Source organism: Furipterus horrens, unplaced genomic scaffold, assembly GCF_987537825.1.
Source record: "Furipterus horrens unplaced genomic scaffold, mFurHor1.1.pri manual_scaffold_2, whole genome shotgun sequence".
In the NCBI taxonomy this organism is placed as follows: Eukaryota; Metazoa; Chordata; class Mammalia; order Chiroptera; family Furipteridae; genus Furipterus; species Furipterus horrens.
This window is the reverse complement of record NW_028327172.1, coordinates 1,971,636-1,992,362: the sequence shown is the minus strand read 5'-3', so window position 1 is coordinate 1,992,362 and position 20,727 is coordinate 1,971,636. Positions and strand designations below refer to the sequence as shown.

The following is a 20,727-nucleotide window of genomic DNA, read 5'->3' as shown; positions in this document are numbered from 1 at the left end:
GACCAGCTGCCACCAGGTGGGAGGAAGGTACCCGAGTCAGCCCCCAACCCGAGCCAGGCAAGGCGCCGTCCCAGCTCCCCGAGCCCCAGACCTGGAGGGGCTGCCGCCTCGGGGAAGAGCCGGGTTCAAAGGGTGGTCCCGCGGCTCCCACGGGCCTGTGAGCTGAGCTGGCCTCTGGTTCCAGCGGCATGTTCTCAGCAGCCCACGGGCGCTCCAATGGACGCTCGGTACAGATACCACGTGACGCTCTCTGAGTTGGGGCCCATGCCAGGGAAACCCGCTTTGTAAGGTCACCATGCCCCCCGCCCCTCCTACGGGTCACCCACAGACCGAGGGTCTGGGAAGGACATTCCCCCAGTTCCTGCAATGATGTTAATTCTGACGCCAAACCCCCATGGGCTCAGTCTCCGCCATGAGTGGACCTACCCCCGCCCCCACGTCCTGGCGAGGGCCCCGACTCCAGCCCAGCACGAGGGGTCCTGGTCTCCATCCCACGTGGGCTGTCTGTCACCCGCAGCATTGGCAGGTCTGGGTGCAGGGAGCCCCAGGGCCCTCCGCCCCTGCAGGAAGCACTCGAAGCCCCACCCAGGGCCTCCTGCCTCCACTATTGTCAACCTCAATTACTCAGATTGGGGAAACAAGACCCAGAGGGGGAAGTGGCCTCAAATTCTACTCCCGGCCCCCGGATATAAACTTCCTCCAAAGGGAGGGCGAGCCCAGCGGGAAAGGCCCAATTCATCCGTCGGACACCTCCCTGGCCACGCATGTTCCCACATCTCCCTCTCCACATGTGCCCCCGCAGGTGACCCTTTCAGTGACTGGGGAGGCTGCCACCTGGCAGGCCAGACGCGGAGGCTCTGAGGGTGCAGAGATGGCAGAGCTGGGGAGGGAGCCCTCAGACCTCAAACCCTCCACCTCCTTCCCAGAGGGTCCCCCCTCAGGGTCCAGGGGGTTGGGGGTTTCTCCATTCCCCCTATCAGCCCCAGGCAGCAGGCCTCCTTCCCTGAAGTGCCCCGGAAATGCAGAGTCCCCAGGTCTCAATGAGATGGAACCCCACCCACCTGGTCGTGACTGTGCAGGCAGGTGTGTGGCCCGATGAGGGTGGGCTTCTCTGCCGAGAACTTCCTGCTGAGCACCCCCACCCCCAGGACACTGGGACCGGGGAGGGCTGTCCTGAAGCTGGCGCCCCGGGCTGAGGGGACAGCGGAGCCCGGGCTCCGCCAGGCAAGGACAGCCTTGACTTCTCTCCCCGCCTGCTGCATCCCGACCTCACGTGGCTGCTCCTCCTGTTCTGCCCCGAGAGGCACAAGGGACCCACCGCGGACCCCGGCCAGCTATGGCCCCCAAGCCCTCGCCTGGCATGGCTAAGGCCACACCATTCCAAGGTGACCACTTCCTGGGACCCCAACTGCTCCCAAGTCAGGGAGGTAGCTCAGGGTCCAGGGAGGAGGCCCCAGGTCCAGAGCCGGTGCCTGCCCCAGCCCCGACTCCAGGACCCCAGGGTGCCCCAAGGCTGCCCCCACGAGCCAGCAGGCCCTGCCTGGGCAGCCAGAGTTCCCGGGAAGGGTGTGGGACCATCCAGGGGACCTGCGGGGCATGCTGCTTGGGCGCCAGGCCTGTGTGCTCGGGGACACGAGGCCACCCGTCCGCCGTGGGGCCACGGGAGACGCCTCTGCTCCCACCCTCTCGGCTCATTCCCACTGGGTGCGGCCCAGCTCACTCCTCAGCTATTCCATTATGTCAGACGTTGGAAAAACACACCAAAAACATTCAACCTAAAACATGATCTCTAGTTGAGTAGTTCTTCTTTTCATGAAATTGCCCAGTTCTAGAACCCCTGGAATCTGTCACCGTGGGGGGGAGGGGTCTGGGAGGGGCTCGTCCCTGCGGGAGGGCCATGGGCCCACTCGGCCAGCCCGCTGCCCCGCCACCCGCCACGTGGGCTCCTTCCCATGGGTGCGCTTGGCCGCTTTCAGAAAGCGGTATTTTTACAGAGAAACCCAGCTCTTTAAAACTGCCTTGACAGCCCCAGAACAGTCACGAAACCGTCAAGTCTTCCCTGCGTGTTGGGCACAGGACCAAACATGCAACATCCATGACGTCACAGAGACCTCACGGGAGGGAGACTGAGGCTCGGAGGACAGAGACCCCGGGCCAAGGTCCACCTCGGAGGCCGCAGAGCCACCGCGCCCGGCCTGGGCCCCTCGGCTCTGCAGGTGGCGGCAGGCGGCAGGGGGGCCCGTGAGAGGGGCCGTGTAGACTCCAACCCGGGAATGGAAAGTGGGGTGCAGACAGAGCCCCCGGGTCGCTCCCCTCCAACAGTACGCGGCACCTGCCCATCTTTTCCTTCCTGTCCCCTGACCCTCCATGGGGCCAGACGCCCCTCCAGGGTGAGCCAGTTCCTAGAGATAAAAAACCACAGCCCAGAACACGCCTTTCAAACGCAAACCAACGGGGGCAGAGCCCTCTCCCGCCCCCCCCCCCCCACCCGCTGCCTTATTTAGCTCCTGCGGGCACGCAGGGCCGGCATCTTCTGCCCTGCTCATCCAGGGCCACCCAGACCGCCAAGGACAGCCCTGCCCCTGTCCAAGAGCCCCCGAAATTACTTGCACCAGCTTCGTGGCCAGCTCCTGCGCTCCGGGCCACAGGGCAGGGCCCCTCCTGCCAGCCCCTCTGTCTGCTTCCGTCCCAGGCCGAGCTTGCCCTTTGTGGTCCCCTCCTCTGGAAAACTGTGAGTAACACTCTCTCTACTTGGTGAGAGTTGTCCCCTGATGGGTTGCTTTGCCATTCCCGATCATAATGCAGGCATCAAGACACCCCTTCTCCAGTGAGCTCTCCAGAGACAAGCCAGCACCCGACACATGTGATAGGACACCCCACTGCCAGGGGACAGGGACACCCTCCTCTAGTCCCCACTCCCCATCTGCCCCTGGGGAGCCTGGGTAACCTCCTGTCCCCAATCTGGGGCTGAGTCAGTCACTTTCATCCCAAGGTTCAGATGGGACAAAAGCGGGGAAACCGTGTGAACAGAGGGCTTTCAGACAGAACCCTGGGTCGTCTGTCCTGTCCCCATCTCCTCAGCAAATCTCAGCAGGCACCTGTCTCTGAGTCCCCGTGACATGCCTGCAGGAACCTCAGACCTGGAGGGGCCCGCTGACCCATCTGAGGCCACAGAGCCAGTTAGGTGGCACTTGGTGACATTGTCCATCCCTGGGTCAAGTGGCAGAGCACCAGCCGCTTCCTGCAGTGGCGCCTCCCGGGGACAGATTGGGACCCACTCCCCGTGGAAGTGCTGGGGGTGAACCCTCCATGCCCCATCCACTCCTGGGGCTCCCGGCGTCCCCAGGCTGGTGGCCTCATCATTCCAAGTGTGCTGCCATTGTCACAGGGCCAACCCTCTGTGAGTATCCCCTCTCCTCTCTTATGCAGACGCTTGTTGTTGGACTTAGGGTCCCCCTGGGGTTCCCAGGACAACCTCATCTCAGAATCCTCACGTTATTATGCAAAGGCCCGTCCTCCCAACGACGCCGCTCACACAGGTTCCGGGGACTGGATGCGGACGCGCCTTGGGGGCCCCTTCAGCTCACAGGCACCTCACGCAGCTGTTCGTCGCTGACACCCCGAGAGGGGACGCTTCTCTCGAGGCTGTGCCGAGAGCTGCCTGGGCCCAGGGTCCCCCCACCGCAGTGGGCAGACGGCGCGAGGCAGATGGGGTGACGGCTGGGACAAGGGCGGAGGGAGTGGTGGGCAGGGGTGACCCTGGAGGAAAGGGGGCGTCCCTGAGCACGATGAGCGGAGGTCCCAGGACACGGGGCAGGGGGTGCAGCAGGCAGGCGGACCCTGTAGGAGGCGGCGTCCGGGGTCTGGAGGACGTGCAGACTTCGAATTCTGAAGCAAAGCGCAGAAATGCCGGCGGCCACAGCCCGGGTCTCGGCCGTGCCAAGGGCGCTCGCTCTGTGACTGTCTGTCACTTGTGTGAGTGACTTTGAAGCCAGACCCATTGAGACACGTGAGGACAGCCAGCATCTTCGGGACATAATCTCTCTCTTGCCGCACTGATGAGCTCTGGGGTCTCCAGGAACGATGAACACAGCTCCCCGAAAGGGAAGTTCCTCATTGGGGGCATTTCGGGGTATGTGACTCTGAAGAACAGAAGCTAGAAAAGCGTTTCAACCCCAGAGGATCCGTGGACACTGGGGCCCCAGGGTGTGAGGCAGGTTGGCAGGTGATGGGGGTTGGGGCTCTTGGAGAGGGCACGTCAGCCTCTGCAGACCACCCCCAGCAGCTCCGACCAGTGACCCGTCACGGGAGCCATGCCCAGGCCACGTGCTGGGCTGCCCATCAGGGGTCAGTCCAAGGACGGGGGAAACGGAGGCCCAGAGGGGTCAGGCCACAGAGGCAGAAAGGAAGGGGCAGACAGCGCCCGCAGCCTCGGCGGGACCACGGGAAGGTGTAGCCCAGCCCGGCCAAACAGGCAGGGGCACGCGTGTGCTGAGCCTGCGGTCCAGCGGGACGGCCGAGGAGGAAGGGAAGGGCCGGCCCACACTGGGGACAGCTCGCTCTGAGCTCATCCCATGAACAGGGAGCTCACTCCTCCCACTTCCAAGGAAGTGGCGCCATGCCCACGGTCCAGCCAGCGGGGGCCCAGGGGACATGAGAGGATTTAGGGCCTGGGTGGCGAGCACAGCTGTCCCAGCCGGTCGGAGAGAGGCAGCAGGCAGCAAGTGAGAAGGCTCAGAGCCCCTCCACGCAGCCCACCTGCTCCCCAGGTGAGGGCGGCTCTGCTCCCCCCGGGTCAGCTCTGGCCACACCTGAGGGTGGTCTAGCTTCCCAGCAGAGGGACACTGAGGATCGGGGAGGGGGGCATGGGGGTGGGAAGCTGACCAAGGGGCCGCTTTTAAAGCCAGGGTTCTGGGACCTCCTTTGGGTGTAGGGCAGCGGCACCCAGCCCCCCGCTCCTCCCTCACCTCCCTCCAGGGGCACAGCCCCCCACCCACTTTCCCCAGCACAGCCCAGCAGTCTGTGCAGCAACCTCCGTATACACTGGGGACACTGAGGCCCAGAGAGGGGAGGGTCGGCGCAGTCACCCCACGACACCAGAGGCCAACCTGGCTCACTGGACCCCCGAGAGAGGACCGCGGTGTGCCGGCCACGGGCGAGGCCCAGGGGGCCAGGCGAGAGCCTCCCTGGGGACAAGGCCGGCCACAGAGAGACGAGCCGGCGGGGCCCCTGGGTGTGAGTGGGGCAGGGGGCTTGGAGCCGGATAGTGGGGGCTCCAGGGCCTCACAGGAGGTGGGACCTGGCAAGCAGGGAGGGACCAGGGGTGCTGGGCAGGGGCACAGCCCAGCAGCGGTGGCCGGGGGGCCCCCGGCCAGGATTAAGTGGGCTCTGTCTCCGTGCCTGCGCCCCCTCTCCCGCTGCCCCTCCCTGTCCGTCTCTGTCTCTCCGACCCTGTCTGTCCCTCTCTCTGTCTCTGCCCACCCCCCCCCGCCATGGCTCTCCCCACCCCCACACCCCTCGCCTCAGTGCCAAGGCCCCATGGCCCCCCCACGGAACCCCACCGGCTGAGAGCAAGGACCCGTGTGGACCCCGGGGGAGGGGCACAGGGAAGCCGACTTCCCTGAGACCAGCCACCTCTCCCCTCGGAGAACATCCTGGAGTGGGGCCACTGGCCGGGCCAGTGCAGGACCCCTGGCCTCTCACCCCGGGAAACTGGAGGACAGCAAACCCTTGCGTTAGCACACCCCCCGCCCGAGGACCCGGGGCCCTGTGACCTGTCACCAAGGTCCCTACACCTGCAGGGCCCCTGATGGTAGAGGGAGGAGGTCCCTACCCGTGGGTTCCCGTGGGCAGAGGAGTGGGGGGCAGGTCTGGGCGGGCAGATGGAAGGGAGTAGGGGGAGGGGAGGGAAGGGGAATGCCCACCCACCCATAGGCTGCATTAGGCACGTCTTACTGGATCCTCCTCTTACAAAGGGGTCAGCCAGGCGGGAGGGCTAGGAATCCACCGGACAGTGTGGTCCCCCAAGGGGCTGCCATGTCCTTCTGTCCGGCTGCACCCGGAGGACACCGTGCAGATCGGGCGACCCCCTGCCTTCCCCTGCGGCGGGCACATGATGTCAGCAGCCAGCTCTGTCGCTTCCTCCCAGGTCCCGCGCCGCCGCCGGCCCGCCCCGCCAGGATGTTCGGGCTCTGGAGAGCCTTCACCAGCGCGGTGTTCTACAGCACCCTGGCCGTCGGCCTCGGGGGGCTGGTGGGCAACGGGCTGGTGCTCTGGCACCTGGGCCTGCACATCAAGAAGGGCCCCTTCTCCGTCTACGTCCTGCACCTGGCCGCCGCAGACTTCCTATTCCTCGGCTGCAGGGTGGCCTTCGCCATCGTCGAGGCCACGCTGGGCTCCCAGGACTCCCTCTACTTCGCCATCACTTTCGTGGCGTTCGCCACGGGGCTCTGGCTGCTGGCGGCCTTCAGCCTGGAGCTCTGCCTGTCCGAGGTGGCCCCCGCCTGCTACGAGGGCTGCCGCCCCCGGCACTTGTCGGGCGTCGTGTGCGGCCTGCTCTGGGCGCTGACCCCGACGGCCGTGCTGCTGCCGGCCCACGCCTGCGGGCTGCTGCGCCACGGCCGGCACCTGGGGCCCTGCATGCGCTACCACGCGGCCAGCGTGGCGTGGCTGCTGACCCTGGTCTGCGTGGCCTGCGGCGCCGGCCTCGCCCTCTGCCTCTGGGTGGCCTGCTGCTCCCGGCGCCCGCGGCCGCGCTTCTACGGTGCCGTGCTGGGCTCCGCGCTCCTGCTCGCCCTCTGCGGCCTGCCCTACGTCCTGTACTGGAGCCTGCGGCCGCTGCTCCACCTCCTGCTGCCGGCCGCGTTCTCCGGGCTGGCCGCCCTGCTGGCCTGCGTGCTCGCCGCCTCCAAGCCGCTCATCTACATCACGGCCGGCCGCCGGCCCGGGGCGCGCCAGCCGCTACGGCTGCTTCTGCAGAGGGCCCTGGGGGAAGGGGCCCCGCGGGGGGCCGGGGGGCTCGCCCTGCCCATGCGCGCCATCTAGGGGTGCCCGGGGCCCCACCCAGCCTGCCACCCCTCGCCAAGCGCCTCCAGGACCATGATGGGCCCCACCGCACCCCAGCTCACTTGCTCTGGGACCCAAGGGCTGAGGACAGAGTGACAGCCGGGGTCCTGACCCCCCACGGGGAGCCCGTGGAGGAAGAGGGGAGCATGAAGTATCCTCCGGCATGGGGGGGGACGTGAAGAGGGACCGCAAAGCCCACGCAGGGGCCTGTCCTTGCACAGCACATGCTAAGGTGGTGCAGTCAATTCTTCCACTGAAGTCCTAGGGGACCCTGCCCTGCCTCCCCGGAGGTCCCCAAGCCCCAGGGGCCGCCTCGGTGGCTGCCAGGGGCTGCAGCTTCCCCATGAAACAGACCCCCAGGTGGGCTCCCCACGGAAGGGTGGGGCTCCCCCTCCCACCACCCCCACCCCCGCCCCTTCCAGTCCTGCACGGCGACCAAGTGTCCTGCACACCCTGCTGCCTGAGGATGCTCTTGCCCCCAAACCCCACCCCACCTTCCCGGCACCCCTGCCCGCCCCTGCAGACCCCGCCCACCAGTGTTTGCCTTGGCACTTCCCTTACGCAGAAGGGTAGATGGACGCACAGAGAGACAGACAGACACAGACAGAGAGGTGGGACTCAAGCCTCGCTTCTTAGCTTTCAAAGCACAAATTACTCTATGTGTTTTCTGATCATTAAAAAACAAAAACAAAAAAAAAACAGCCCGGTGTGATGATGGTCAAGACATTCAAGGCCCCAGAAGGTGTTGGAAAGAGAAATCAGCAAAACTCTCGCCTCCCAGAGGGGTTAGGGTGGAGAACCTTCCGGTCATGTTTATTTTTGTTAACAGAATCCCGCAGAAATTTCTCTTTTTGCCTGAATGAAGACATTCTATGCGTGCGACACGGCAAGAAGGCATTTTGCAACTACAGAGTTGTTTTAGCCGGCTGTCATCTGTTCACTAGAAAAGTGATGCATTGTCAGTTTGGGGAATTTGGGGAACTTAAAGTAGAAAGAAGAAAACTTCAGCCCCGAGACACGCACCTTTGCATGGAGTCTCTCCCGCCCCAGGACACACGTGGTTCCGGCCCCAGGGAGCCCCCAGTCACCCCAGACAGTGCCCTTAGGGCTGGGGGTGATTCCACCAGAGCGCTGTCCTGGGGGCCGGGGAGGTGGGTGTTGGACCCGCGCCCCCAGGTGGGGGCGGCTTGGCTTAGGGAAGTGGGGCTGGAGGACCTTCCTTCCTGCAATGCTTCCTGCCAGACCCTGAGAAGGCGTGGCCTCCTCCCAAAGGCCAGGATGGGGTGAGGTGGGAGGCTGGTTCAGAGGAGGGGTTGAGCCCCTTCCTCCCACCCCTGGAAATAGCTGCAGGGCTCCCTGCGGGGCCATCTGTGGGGGTGGGCGGTGGGGACAGGCGGGCCGCCAGGCAGCTGACAGGGTCTGGGGTGCGTGATAAACAGGCCCGTCCCGACAGATGGGGGGTTCGGGGCCCCGGGCCTCACAACCCATGGCTGGGGTGTGGGGGCACCAGCCTGACCCCAAAAACCCTGGTCCTGGAGCTGTGCGTGGCCGCTGCAGAGCCGGCTGTCACAGGGCTGGGCTCCAACCCCGGCACCTCCCCAGCTGGGCAACCTCCAGCAAGTCACTGACAGGGCCAGCTCAGAGCCGGGTTTGCAGGAAGAGGGAGAGCTGCACGTGCCTCCTGGATCCCGGGAGAGACTGAGGGCGGCCCCTGCTCCAGGCCAGTCCTGACCCGCAAGGCCCGCGGTGACACCTCTGTCGTTTCAGGCCACACTCCCTACGTCCCAGCCGGCACTGATGCAGCACACCTGCCCGGCCCCCGCCCAGCCATGGGGTCTGTCCTTGTGTCTGTCTGTCCTGTGACTCCGGGAGCTTCCTGGCGGGGGTGGGGGTGGGGCACACCGATCCACCTGCATCCGGACCAGGGGCTTGGAGCCTGAGCCCGGTGGCAGACGGGACGCCAGGGTCACTGCGGAGTGCAGAGTGCGGCCACCGGGGCCCCAGCTCCCTTCCGGCCAACACACATCGTGCTGGTCGCTGGGCCACGGGCAGGAGCTCAAGGTATGGACACACAGCGGGGTGGCCCTGTCCCCAGGGAGCCTCAAGTCTGGACCTCATGACCTAATCGCCCCAAGGTCCTACCTCCTCATGCCGTCAACGGGGGAGGGCAGGGGACGCAGCAGGGCCTCGGCACTGGGATTGGGCCCTGCGGTTGGTTGGTGTCAGAAGGAAAGGGGAGAGCTCCAGGCTTGTGACAAAGGGAGACTCAGCCAGCCGTGGACTCGACGGGGCTGCGGGGTTGGGGTGCCTCAGGGGAGCACTCCCATCCCTGGAAAGGGGTCTGAGCTGCCCTCCTGCCTCCACACACGCCGTTGCCCCTCTGGGTACTGGCTCTGCTGCGCCCACTCTGGGCGCCTCTCAGGCTGCAGGCCGAGCGGGGCAGGAGCCGAGGGCTCCAGGGGCGCGGACCGGGGGCCTGGGGGAAAGCGGCCCTCGGCCTGGTGTCCCGGCACTCGCCCCTGCCCCCTTGCCAGCCGAAGCTTCCTGGGGACCTCTGTGACGCAGCCACGGGCGCAAGGGCAGGGGCTTTGGGAAGAGGCCCAACGCCGCCAAACGCACCATTCAGAGCAGCTGACAGACATGCCTCAGAGCCTGCAGGCGGCCACCATGGCTCGTGGGCGTCGGGACCCTGCCCAGCCCGAGGGCCGGCCCGCCAGCACAGGGCTGGCCGTGGACAGTCTCCCCTGGGCCCCTGGCGGCTGGCAAGCCTGCAGACGGGCAGGTGCCTCGCAGGCTGGCCTTCACCGGGAGTCAGTCCTTCTCCATTAGCTGCTGGCACTTACTGATTAGGAAATTTCTCTGCAGAATTCGGGCTTACAGCCTCTCCTGAGTGTCAGAGGCCGGCCAGCCTCGGCGCGGGCCCCTGGCCACAGCGGGTGGGGCTGGCGTGGAGCCGCCTGCTGTCCGTCGTCCTGGGCTCCTCGCCGCATCGCACTGCTGTTTTCCAGAATGAAGAGGACGGGGACCCAGGAAGCCCACGTTGCAAGAAAAACGGGGGAGAGCTCCGCCTTCAGTGGACGTCACCGACGCTCCTTCCCGTTTAATGCAGCACTGGGCTCCCCTGCAGAGTAAGAGCTCCCCCGCCCTGACAGGGCCCCTTCCTTCTGCTGGTGGAGAAACGGAGGCCCGGGCAGGGCGGGGGCATCAGCGAGCCAGGTCCCCGCACAGCACTGGGAGCACCTGGCTGAGGCTGGGGGCCACCCGCCCGGGGCCGCCCCGAGCACCTCCTATCTCAGCCCGACCTCCCCGCAGCCTCCCAGGCAAGCAGGACTGCCAGCAACGGGGCGCAGGTGGCCTTCAGCAGAGCTAATTGGCTGGAAGGGCTGCCCTGCCTAGGGGAGGCGGCTGTGGTGACAATTAAGGACATGTGGCGGCTCCCTGCAGGGAGCCAGGCCCGGGCTGGCCAAGGGGACCAGATGGCCGGGGCGCTGGAGGAGACGGGCAGGCAGCCGGAGAGGTCCTCCTGCAGCCAGCAGGGTCAGCCTGGACAGGCTTCCTCCTCGTTAGCGTCTCTTCAGGAGCCCGCTGGGTGCCTGCTCACTGGGGGAGGGCCCGTCCTTCCCAGGGCAGGGCAGCCTTTCCGGAGTGGATTCGAGCACAGGGTTACTCTCTGCTCCAAAACATTGCCTCCACCGCCCCTCGCAGGGTCTGACACTCCACCGTGAGCACCGCGCTCTGAGGGCGAGGGGGGCTGAGCTGATGGGGCAAATTAGAGCCGGAAATGGCCGAGTGGAGATGGGCTCCCAGGGCTGCCAGCTGCCGTGAAGGAGGGAGAGCAGCTTTGCACAGTTAAACATGACTCTGCTGCCACACTGAGTGGGCAGGGGACCCATGGGGCCTCTAGCGGAATCCAGGACCAGGGATGCCCCCCCGCACGAGTGGCCTGGTACAGCACCCATTTCTGTTGTTCTAGTACTATCACCATCACCACCATCAGCACCACCATCACCACCACCATCACCACCACCATCAGCACCACCATCACCACCATCATCATCATCATCACCACCATCACCACCATCTCCATCACCACCATCTCCATCACCACCATCGTCATCATCATCATCACCACCATCACCACCATCAGCACCACCATCATCAATCACGACCATCATCAATCACCACCATCATCACTATCATCATCATTCCTCCTCCTCCTCCTCCTCCTCCAGGCACCCCCAACTTCTTGGTAACTACAGAGGAGTGAGGAAGGAAGAAGACCACCCCACACCTCCACGTGCCTCAGCTCCCTTTCTGGCCCCAGGCTCATGCACAGCCTCCTTCACCGAGCAGGCCTCCCTGGTTCATGAATCACTATGAACCTGCGCTAAGTCCTGCGCTGACACTGGCCTCAGCAGGTGCGCTCACCTGTTTGCAAGTCCAGGTGAGCGTGGGGTCCTGAGCTGCGCTTCTGACTTAGAGCTCTCTGGACCGGGCCTGGGGCCTCGAGGTGCTCAGTGAACATGGGCTAGAAGGGAAGTGGGGAGAGAAGGGGGGAGGCAAGGGGAGATCATAGTCCATTCCCCATGAGGTCAGGTAAACTGAGGCACAGAGAGGTTGACGGGCCTGCCCAATGGTCCCAGACCTTCGTGGTTTCTGCCTCCACCTCAATGTGATAAGTCTGGGCCAGGGAGGGGTCTGAGGGTCATGCTGACAAGAGCACACAGGGCCTCCCGTGAGGCCCCCCTAACCACCCCCAGCCCTGAATGCCGCAGCAGGGGCTCTCTGGGCCAGCGGTGAGGCCGAGTGTGTCGGAGAGGCTCGCACCTGGGAGGCAGATACGCCCACAACCGAGGACCAGGGACCCGTTGGCCAGCACATTCTGGACAAAAACAGTCTGTCCCACTGCCCCCACAAGGAGTCACCTCTATGTTGGGGACCTGCTGCTCTCCAGCCCAGCGTCCCAGGATGGAGCTGTCAGCTGTTGCTCCTGCAGCCAACCCTCTCCCCCTGCCCCCCACCCGGGGCTGGGCCAGTGCAGGTGAGCAGGGCTGGGCTGAGCGGAGGGCTGGGCCGGGCTGGTACGGGGAAGGAGTGGGGTCCCCCGGGGAGCAGGAGCCACGCTAGAGCGCAGGAAGACAGGCTGAATCCGGGTGCCCTGATTTGCTGCAGGATCTCGGCCTGCTGCCCACCCTCTCTGCGCCCCAGGCTCTGCCCCAACTCCCCCTGGAGGGAGAGGCCACAGGGGGAGAGCATGGGGGTGCCCCGTCAGGAGGTCTTCCTGGTGCTTGCTTCTCACAGTGGCCCTGAGCAAACCTGCCGGAGGGAGGCAGGTGTCTCCGTCTTGCGGAAGTTAGGTAACAGGAGCGGGCTGCTGCGGTGCTGGGCCGCCCCTGCTGTGCCCTGGGGGGCGGGGGGCGGCTGCAAGAGCCGGGCCAGCTGGGGGCAGCACTGCAGGCTCCAGGAGCGCACGGGGCAGTTGTGAGTCCGGCAGGGACGCCAGTCTCCTGCACGCCCCCGGGGGGCCACTGCCGCCTCCCTGCCCCTCACTCACTGCACAGCCCGGGCAACCCCTGCCCGCAGCCCCCGGCAGCGACCCCTGGGACACGCCCCTGGCTCCTCGGCCAGCTCGGCGCTGCAGGGTCCCGCCGGGAAGAACCTCAGCGGGGCTGCGGCTCAGCCCCCGTGGCACTGGCCGAGCGGTGTGCGCGCTCCCAGCCCGCCCTGGCGCAGAGCTGAGCGGGGGCTCGGAGGCTCCGGGAGGACCCGCCGGGAGGAGGGAGCCCCGCCTGCGTCCGCATGCCTTGCTGCACGGTGAGCGCTACCCGCTGGGGAGGGGGCTCCGCCGGACCCCGGGAGGAAGGGCCCCACTGCAGCGGGCGGTGGGCGCTGTGGACCCTGGACTTGGGCGTCTGGAGCCCCGTGGGGAGGGGGCCGGGCCGTGGCTGGTGGCGGGAGCTGCGTTTTCTGCGGACTTCTTCCAAGTGTCCCGGGGGCTGGCCCGCGCGCCACGGCTGGGTCTGCCCGCTGGGCCCGGCTGCGGGGCGGGGCGGGGGCGGGGCGGGCAGCGGACCCCCGGGCGGCACACAGAGCCCACGGGGACCAGTGCTGCATTGCACCCACAGTCCCGCCCACGTGCCTCCGCCGGGGCGGCTCCGGCAGCGCCACCTTGAGGGGCCGCGGAGCCCCTCGGGGTTGGGAGCCAGAAGGGGCAGGAGCTTTAGGACTTTTACGCAGCTGGTTGTCCCTTTAGGGGTCTGAGCACTTTCTCACCCTCGCCTGCCGCCGTCTGCTTTCTTTTGCCCACAGCAATTTTTTCTTAAAAAAAAAATACAAAAAAACAAACAGCCTTGAAAAGGGATATTTATAATTTCTGGGGTAACGGCATTGGCCGAATGGAAAAGCTGAGGTGCTGGGGGCGGTGATGGCAGAGCCCTGGGTGCAGCCCCAGGCCCTCAGCCCCAGAGATCTCGGGGCGACCTGGGGCTCCGGTTCCTGGCATCGTGCAGGGGCAGCATCAGCTCTCCGGACTGATGGCTCTGAGAAAGGACCCCGCTGGCCCCCACCCAGGCTCCAGAGACTCCCCGGCAGGACACTGCAGGGGTGGCAGGGCCGGTCCCCACCCCCACCCGCCTGGGGCCCGCGTGGGAGCTGCGGGTCCCGCAGTTGCTGAGGAGGGAGCAGGCGCCAGAGCAGATCCACTCTGTCTTTGGTGAACTCACTTTTTCAAGATTCTGCCTCTTCCTGTGACGAAGGGCGTGTGAGCACCCCCAGCGCTGTGACAGTGAAATGGGATCTGGCACCAGTCTGCTCACCAGGTCCCGGGGAAGGTCAGCGCCCTGGCCCCCTGGGACACGCTGGTTCAGGGACACGGGAGAGTGTGTGCCAGCCCAGGGCCCTCCATGGATGTGGGTCGCACTGGGGTCTGCTGGGGGGCAGCGGGGCAGAGGTTACGTCGAGGGCCGGGGCTCGCCTCCCCGGTCCTTCCCAGTGTGCATCCCCGGGGCACGTGCCTGCGTTGTTTCCCCGCCTCGCTCTCCCCGCCTGTGAAACGGGGTGATGATAGCGATGACCACGCCCGCCTCACCTCCCGTGTGCGGGGCGCCTGGCACGTCATCGGGACGTGGTGCTGTAGGCGTGTTTGCTGTTGTCACCAGAAACTCAAGGGAACAGTCATTGGTTCTGACGCTGCGTTTGCTGCTCATCGCTGAGACCCAGCGGAGTTAAGCCTCAGATAAGCAGGGAGCTCTCGGAAGGCCAGCGGGCCCAAGGCAGGGTGCCCACAGGGGAGGCAGGAAAGGCCCTGGTCTCGAGGTGCGTGGCCCCACGTGCGTGGTCAGGGGTTCTGCAGACGCAGCCGGCTCTGTGGGTGCCTGGCGTCAGTGGGGCTCGGCCCCCAGGGAGGCTGCCCCATGGGGTGGGCCCCACCAGGTCTGGCAGCCAACCCTGGGTCTGAGCCTCTCACCCCGCAGGGAGGCACCCAGCCCCTCCCGTAGGAGTCCCCGGTGGCCCTGCAGGAGCTCGGGGTTGGGCCACACCCTCCCGGGGAGATGTCCGCTGGTGCAGAGGCCGCATCCTCCCGCTGCCCCTCAGGGGCCCCCCGCTCCAGTTCCTCGACATCCCATGGCCTTTGGCTGGGCCCTGGGCTTGGCTGGCTGGAGGCGGGGAAGAGAGGAGTCCTAACCGGGTCAGGAGGAACAGCAAACACCAGCCACCCCAGCTCTCCTCCTACCTGGGAAAGGGGGGGTGCGCAGCCGCGGGGGCAGCCCCCAGTCCCTGCCCACTCCTCCCCACGGGCCCCAGGAGCAGGGCCTGCCCTGACGGAGGCCCACAGAGCCGGTGCAGTGTAGCCAGACTCTCCTCTTAAAGGGAAGCCATGGGGGCGGGGTGGGGAGGGGGTCTGGGCACGGCAGGAGCTGGGAAACCGTGAGCATAGTTAGATGCTTCGGTGGGGAGCAGGGCTTACGGGGTGTGGAATGTGGGGGGCTGGCCTCCTGCCTCCCTTACCGAGGAGCCCCCGCAGCCCCCGGGGCCCTGGGCCTGAACCCCCGCCTTCCCTGTGGTACGTCACCTCCCTGCCCCCAGCCCCGGATGTTCCCTCTGCTCCCAGGCCATACTGCCCCTGCCTCTCCTGGTCCCCAAACCTACCGAGGCTCCCATGAGGCTCCTGCCTCCTCCTCGCACTCCTTGGGGTGACCCTGGGGCAGGGTCAAGGACACCCCAGATGCGGCCAGCCAGAGATGCTTGCTCAGTGCCCAGCGCCAAGGTGACCCAGGGTCAGGGTGACCCACGGTGTGTCCCCAGGCTCTTCTGGGCCTTCACGCCCGGCTGGCATGTTTCACACCACAGCTGGCCTGCTAAGGCAGGAGCTGGCACGTTCTGGGTGGCAGTCCTTGGCTGTCACCCACACGTGGGTCTGCCAGACGCCTGCCCACTAGGAGCCCACGGGCCACAAGGGGCTTCCTCCTCATGCCCGTCTCCAGACCCATGTGTGGCTGTCAGACCAGGGGCTGCTTGGAGACCCCCGCCTCCTGGACCTGGGTCCCCAGTGACCTACACAAGTTAGAGACAGGCCCAGCGGTCACGCTGCCCAGGTGTGGGAGCAGCGCAGGGGCCCTCGGCTTGTTCCCGGGGGCGATCTAAGCGCCAGCCGCCCCACGCGCTGGCCAGGGAGGCCACAGAACTCAGAGCCTCCTGTGTCCCGCACCCTGCCACCCACTGTCACCACAGGCCTGGTCTAGCTGTCCTTGTCAGGTGTGTGAAGGAGAAAGCCAGGTCGTGCTGGCTCCTGGCACAGATGGGGCCTGTCAGCTGCTCTAAGTCACCGTCCGCCCCACTGTCAGGGAGACCGGTGTCCTCTGTCTCCTCAGGCAGCCTCTCTCTCTGCCCTGGAGGCTCTGCGCCAAGTCGCGGGCACAGGACAGGAGGGGCGGCTCCCAGCAGAGAAGGCTCCCCGCTCCTGAGGCCCCTGACCCGTTCTGAGCCTGCAGGCGAGGGCTGTGCCCAAGGTCAGGGGTTCCCATGGGTGCTGTCACTGAGCAGGGGTCGAACCCCCTCTGTGCCCATGTCACCAAACGTTCAGGAAGGGGGATCAGAGACCACAGGCACCACCCCAACCTGGGGGGTCTCACAGTTCAGCCAGAACACCAGCAAAGAGAACTGGGTGGGTGGGAAGCTGCCAGGAGGCCTTCCTGGTGGAGGTGGAGAGATCCTGGGCCCGGAAGCTGGGTGGGCCCTCAGGCTGGTAAGCCCCCCGCCCAGCCCCTGCCTCTCCCATACCTGAGACATCTTTCCCTCTCTCCAAGACTGGTTTGGTCAATCACTGACCAGCCTCAGTGGCCTGCGGATGCTCGCATCCCACCTGTCACTGCTCGTGAGACCCCCTGAGACCCTGGTCAGGGTCCTGGGAGGCCGCAGTCTTCCCACCTGCGTAGCGGGTCTGTCTGAGTTTCCTGGACTCGCCCTGACCAAGCCCCCCAGCCGGGCACTCTTTCTGTCTGGAGGCTGACCCGTGAGCTCAGGGTGTGGGCAGGGCAGGTCCCCCCGAGGCCTGAGGGAGAAGGTGGTGCAGGCTCCGTCCCGGTGTCCTTTGCCTCACCGGCCACCTTTGCTGATCCTCAGCTCTCAGAGGCCTCACGGTGGCTCTGGCAGGCACGGGCCAGGCTGCCCTTGCCCCTGGGGATGGGCTGGGCTTCCCGTTTCCCCAGTTCACCCCAGAGCACCTTCCTCTCCGCCCAGCAGGGGTCACTGTAAGGTAAGCGTTTGCCTAAGACGCTGGAGAATTGTGCCATCGCACTGGGAACCGGTGGGGCTACGGGGGGCAGAGGGGAGCAGACAGCTGAGGCTCCAGGTGTGCCTGGCACCAGGTCCACAGCGTGTCCACCCGTGGACCGTGCACGGGGTGGGGGGGCACAGCTCCGTGGGGGAATGAATTTACGCAGATGCTGTGAAGGACCAGAGCCATGCCCAGCCCTGGAACTCACCCGCCCTGACCGGGGGGCTACGGGAGTGCCCTGGAACCAGGCAGAGGGACCTGCCGCTCACGGGCCCGTCCCTGGTCCTCCTCACCCCCGGACTGCACGGTGTTGGGAAAGTCTCCGTCTCACAGCTGGGGAGGCCAGGCTCAGGAAGGTTATGCAACCTGCCCAGTCGTTACCAGACGGGAGTCTCAGATCGCTGCATGAATCACCCCCACCTTTCTCCACCCCCACTCTCAACGGTTACCTGGGAGGGAGCACAGGATTATCTACATCCTTTTGTATCAAGATGCTTCAGGTTTCATTTTCCTGCAGGGGCCAGAGCTTCTTAATGACTGAGTCCAGGTGAGCTGCGCAATCCCTCACACCCAGATCAGCTAGCCGGAGCGCTAGCACGGGGCCATTAGCATGAACAGAACACCTCATCCTGGACTTCAGGGGGCTCTCTAAGAAAGGGGGTACACCCTGAAAGCAAGCCCCAGTAGGCAGCAGAAGCCTAGGTGGCCCTGTAGAAAGAGGAGGGCCCACCCTGAACCCCACCCACCAGGGGACCAGGGAGTACCTGCAGGCCTGCCCCTTGGGTCATGCCTAGTTCTGCCCTAAGCAGGCCCTGCACCCCTGTCTCAGCAGTGGGGTGGGGGGCTGGGCTGGGCTGGAGAGGGAGCAGGAGACCAGAAATGAGGGGGCAGCAGAAGCAAACACAGGGGTCTGGGGAGCCAGTCAGGTCAGGCCTCATGTGGGCCGGCACACCTGCCACCGCTCCTGTCACCACCTGCCAGGTCCTACCTGCTCTTGCCCCTTTGCTGAAGGTCAAAGTCTCCACCTGCTGTGGGGACGCAGGGCGGATGTGAGACAGGAGGATGCAGGTGCTGGGGGGTCGCCCCACAGCCGGTGGGTTCCCTATGCAGGCGATGTACGGGCCAGCCCGCCCATAGGGACCAGATTCGTACTCGTGCAACAGGCTTGGGGAACAGAACAGAACCTCCCCCACTGGACAGAAAGAGATAGCAATCCAAGGGTCACGGGCATTGGGAGTCCCCTCCAACTCATGGATCTTCCCAGAATCTGCTGGCCACTGAGCCCTCCTGAGTGCCCTGGCCTCCCCAGACCCTGACAGACTAACCCAGACAACCATGCCCCCTCCCCTGGCCCAGGGCCACAGGCCACGACCACTCAGTTCCCAAGGGGATGAGGGGAGGTGCTGAGCAGGAGCTATCTGAGAGGGCTTCCAGGAGGAGGCGAGGCCAGGCCCAGAGCTGAATCTGAGTGGGTTTACAAGTAGAAGTGGTGCAGGCTGGGGAGAGTGTGTCTCTGTAGAGGAAGGCACTGGGCCCACACCAGGCAGAAGACATGACTTTCCGTTGTTTATCCTTTTTCCCTGAGTGTTCCTGGCCTTTATGGCAGCAAGCCCTGGCGTAGCTCCCCACACACTCTGCTCAGCTTCATTCCAGAAGCTGCCAATCCCCATGCACAGGCCTGGTCCCTTCCTTCCGGAGCCTTCTCTTCCCAGCTTGGCCACTTTCTGGAGCCGCGGTTCTTAAGTTGAAGACATATAAGAAACCCTTATGTGCTGACACCCTGGCCCCCTCCAGCAGTCGGTGGGTCCCCACGGGGCCCCTGGCATTGGCATTTGGTGGCTGTAGGCCGGTGGCTCGGATCCTTGTGACTGAGGCCCCATCTCCACACCCCTTGCAGAGTGTAGCTGGGGCCTGGCCAGCGGCCGCCCCTCCAACAAAGCCAGGCCCCAGGCCGGCAAGCAGGCACCCCCACCCCACGGCCCCTGCGGGCACAGTTATTTGCGAGGACCTGCTGACCCCAGGGTGCGCAGAGCCCGGCGATGCCCACAGAGCAGGACCTCCTCCTGCTTCTCAGAGGGGCAGCCATCTGCCTTCTCAGGAAAACTCACAGAAGCAACAATACGTCCCTGGAATAAAAAACGGAGCTGGTCTGGTTAAACAAGGGTGCCGACCCCGGCCCCTGACCCGTCCGGCCCTCTCCCGCTTCTTTGGTGACTACACCAGGCTTCAACCATGGACGAAGCAGGCGGGCTAATTCTCTGTGCGGTTTGCCTGCAACCTGATAAAATCACCATCTACTTAAAAGCTGCGCCTCCCTGCACAGCACCCCTCCATCGGCGGTCTGTCCTTCCTGCCTCTCAGGCTGTGACGCTCCCCCCGTAGATGGGACAACCTTCAACTCTCAGCGGCGGTGGGGTCCCAAGGACAGCCCAGCAGCAAGCCAGAGGCATCGGCTACCCCGCCACTGGTGGAAGGGAAGGTGTGAGGGCGAGACCGCAGGCAGCGTGGCTGTGGATCCCGCGGCCGTGGCCCCACCGCCTGCAGGGGCCGAGTTAACTGGGGGCTTCCGCCTGGGCCAGCTCGGTGGCATTTTCATGGGTTTCGAGGCCCACCCCACCTCCTCCGGGACAAACGGTGCTGCCTGGGCCAGAGGGGTCATCGAACATTTCCATCGTTTCAGAAAGTTCTGCTGAACGGTGCCATCCAGACATTTTTACCCCGCGAGAGGCCCGGTGTTGACATGCGATCATCCCAGGACCGAAGGAGCAGGGCCTCCAACAGAAACCAACACGCGGTTGGAAGGCGGAGTGACGACCGTGCTGGACGGAGGGGGCGGACTTCAAGGCCCACCAGCGCTTGTGAGCCAAGGGCCTTCCCGGCCCCCGCCTCCCACCCCAGGAGGGTCAGGGCACAGCCAGGGCTGTGGGCCCCGCCGGGCCGTGTTGTCGCCAGGGTGGGGGCCAGGCCTGCCCTCCTCACGACAGCTGTCCTCAACAGCCCACGTGGTCTCCTCTGCCTTCAGCAAACGCATGCGTGAGGACACCCCCCCTCCTCCCAGGTCCCCCAGGTCCACCGTACGCGCCTTTCTGCTGGGCCGGACACGCGAGAGGTGGGCTGCAGCCGGCTGGCCTGTTCCCAAGGCCACATATGAGTGACATTGCAATAGATCAAACACAGAAGCCCACGTGAGACTCAGACTCTCCAAACATGTAAGACAAGGCCATTCTTTCCTCTCGGTGTTTCTATTTTAGAAATATGATGGTTTTCAGAAATAACATGTTATCCGTGTTCATGTAATGGGTTTGTCCAGTTGCTCCTGGCTGCCTACCTCCAAACCGAGAGGGTAGCCCCCAGGAAAGGCCTCCGTGCCCCAGGGAAAGCCCCAACTGCCCTCTCCACCCTCTGTGACCGAGGGCAGGGGACAGGCTTCAGGGTCTGGGACAAGCAGGAGCAGGCAGGCCTGGGTCAGCTCAGGCCCAAGTGTGTCCTCAGATGAAGACCCAGGACACAGGCGTTCAGAACAGGGCGGAGGTTCAGCTGCCAAGGACAGACCGGGTGCCCCAGCCTCGCAGGCGCCCCAAGGGACAGTGAACGCACCGTCTCCAGGGTTACCTGCTGCAGGGAGGAAGGGCCTCCACCCCAAACACAGCACCTGTCCGTGCCACCTCACTGGGACGCAGGGTCTTTGCAGATGTAACTCAGCGACGGATTCCAGATGAGACCCTTCTGGGTGGTCCCTGCGGGCCCTGTGACCTTCTAAGAAAAAGGAAATGGAGGTTGGAGACACAGACACAGAGGGGACATGTCCTTGGGACAACGGAGGCAGTCATTGGCGGGATGGGCCCACAAGCCAAGGAACGCCAGCACCTCCTCCCGCTGAGTCCCAG

At 65.3% G+C, this 20,727-nt stretch overlaps 1 protein-coding gene and 1 long non-coding RNA gene across 2 annotated transcripts; both read left to right on the top strand.

Annotated features, from left to right (window-relative positions):
* The first annotated feature begins 6,159 nt into the window (after nucleotides 1-6,159).
* MRGPRG (MAS related GPR family member G) lies at nucleotides 6,160-7,209 on the top strand. Its single transcript, XM_090267422.1, has one exon. It carries the CDS (start codon nucleotides 6,181-6,183, stop codon nucleotides 7,042-7,044), a length of 864 nt encoding a protein of 287 aa, XP_090123548.1. The 5' UTR covers nucleotides 6,160-6,180; the 3' UTR covers nucleotides 7,045-7,209.
* Nucleotides 7,210-12,702: 5,493 nt separating this feature from the next.
* On the top strand, nucleotides 12,703-20,115 carry LOC150017365 (uncharacterized). Its single transcript, XR_016509153.1, has 2 exons — nucleotides 12,703-12,879; nucleotides 19,521-20,115. It is a non-coding gene; the product is annotated as an uncharacterized LOC150017365 (long non-coding RNA).
* Nucleotides 20,116-20,727: the final 612 nt, after the last annotated feature.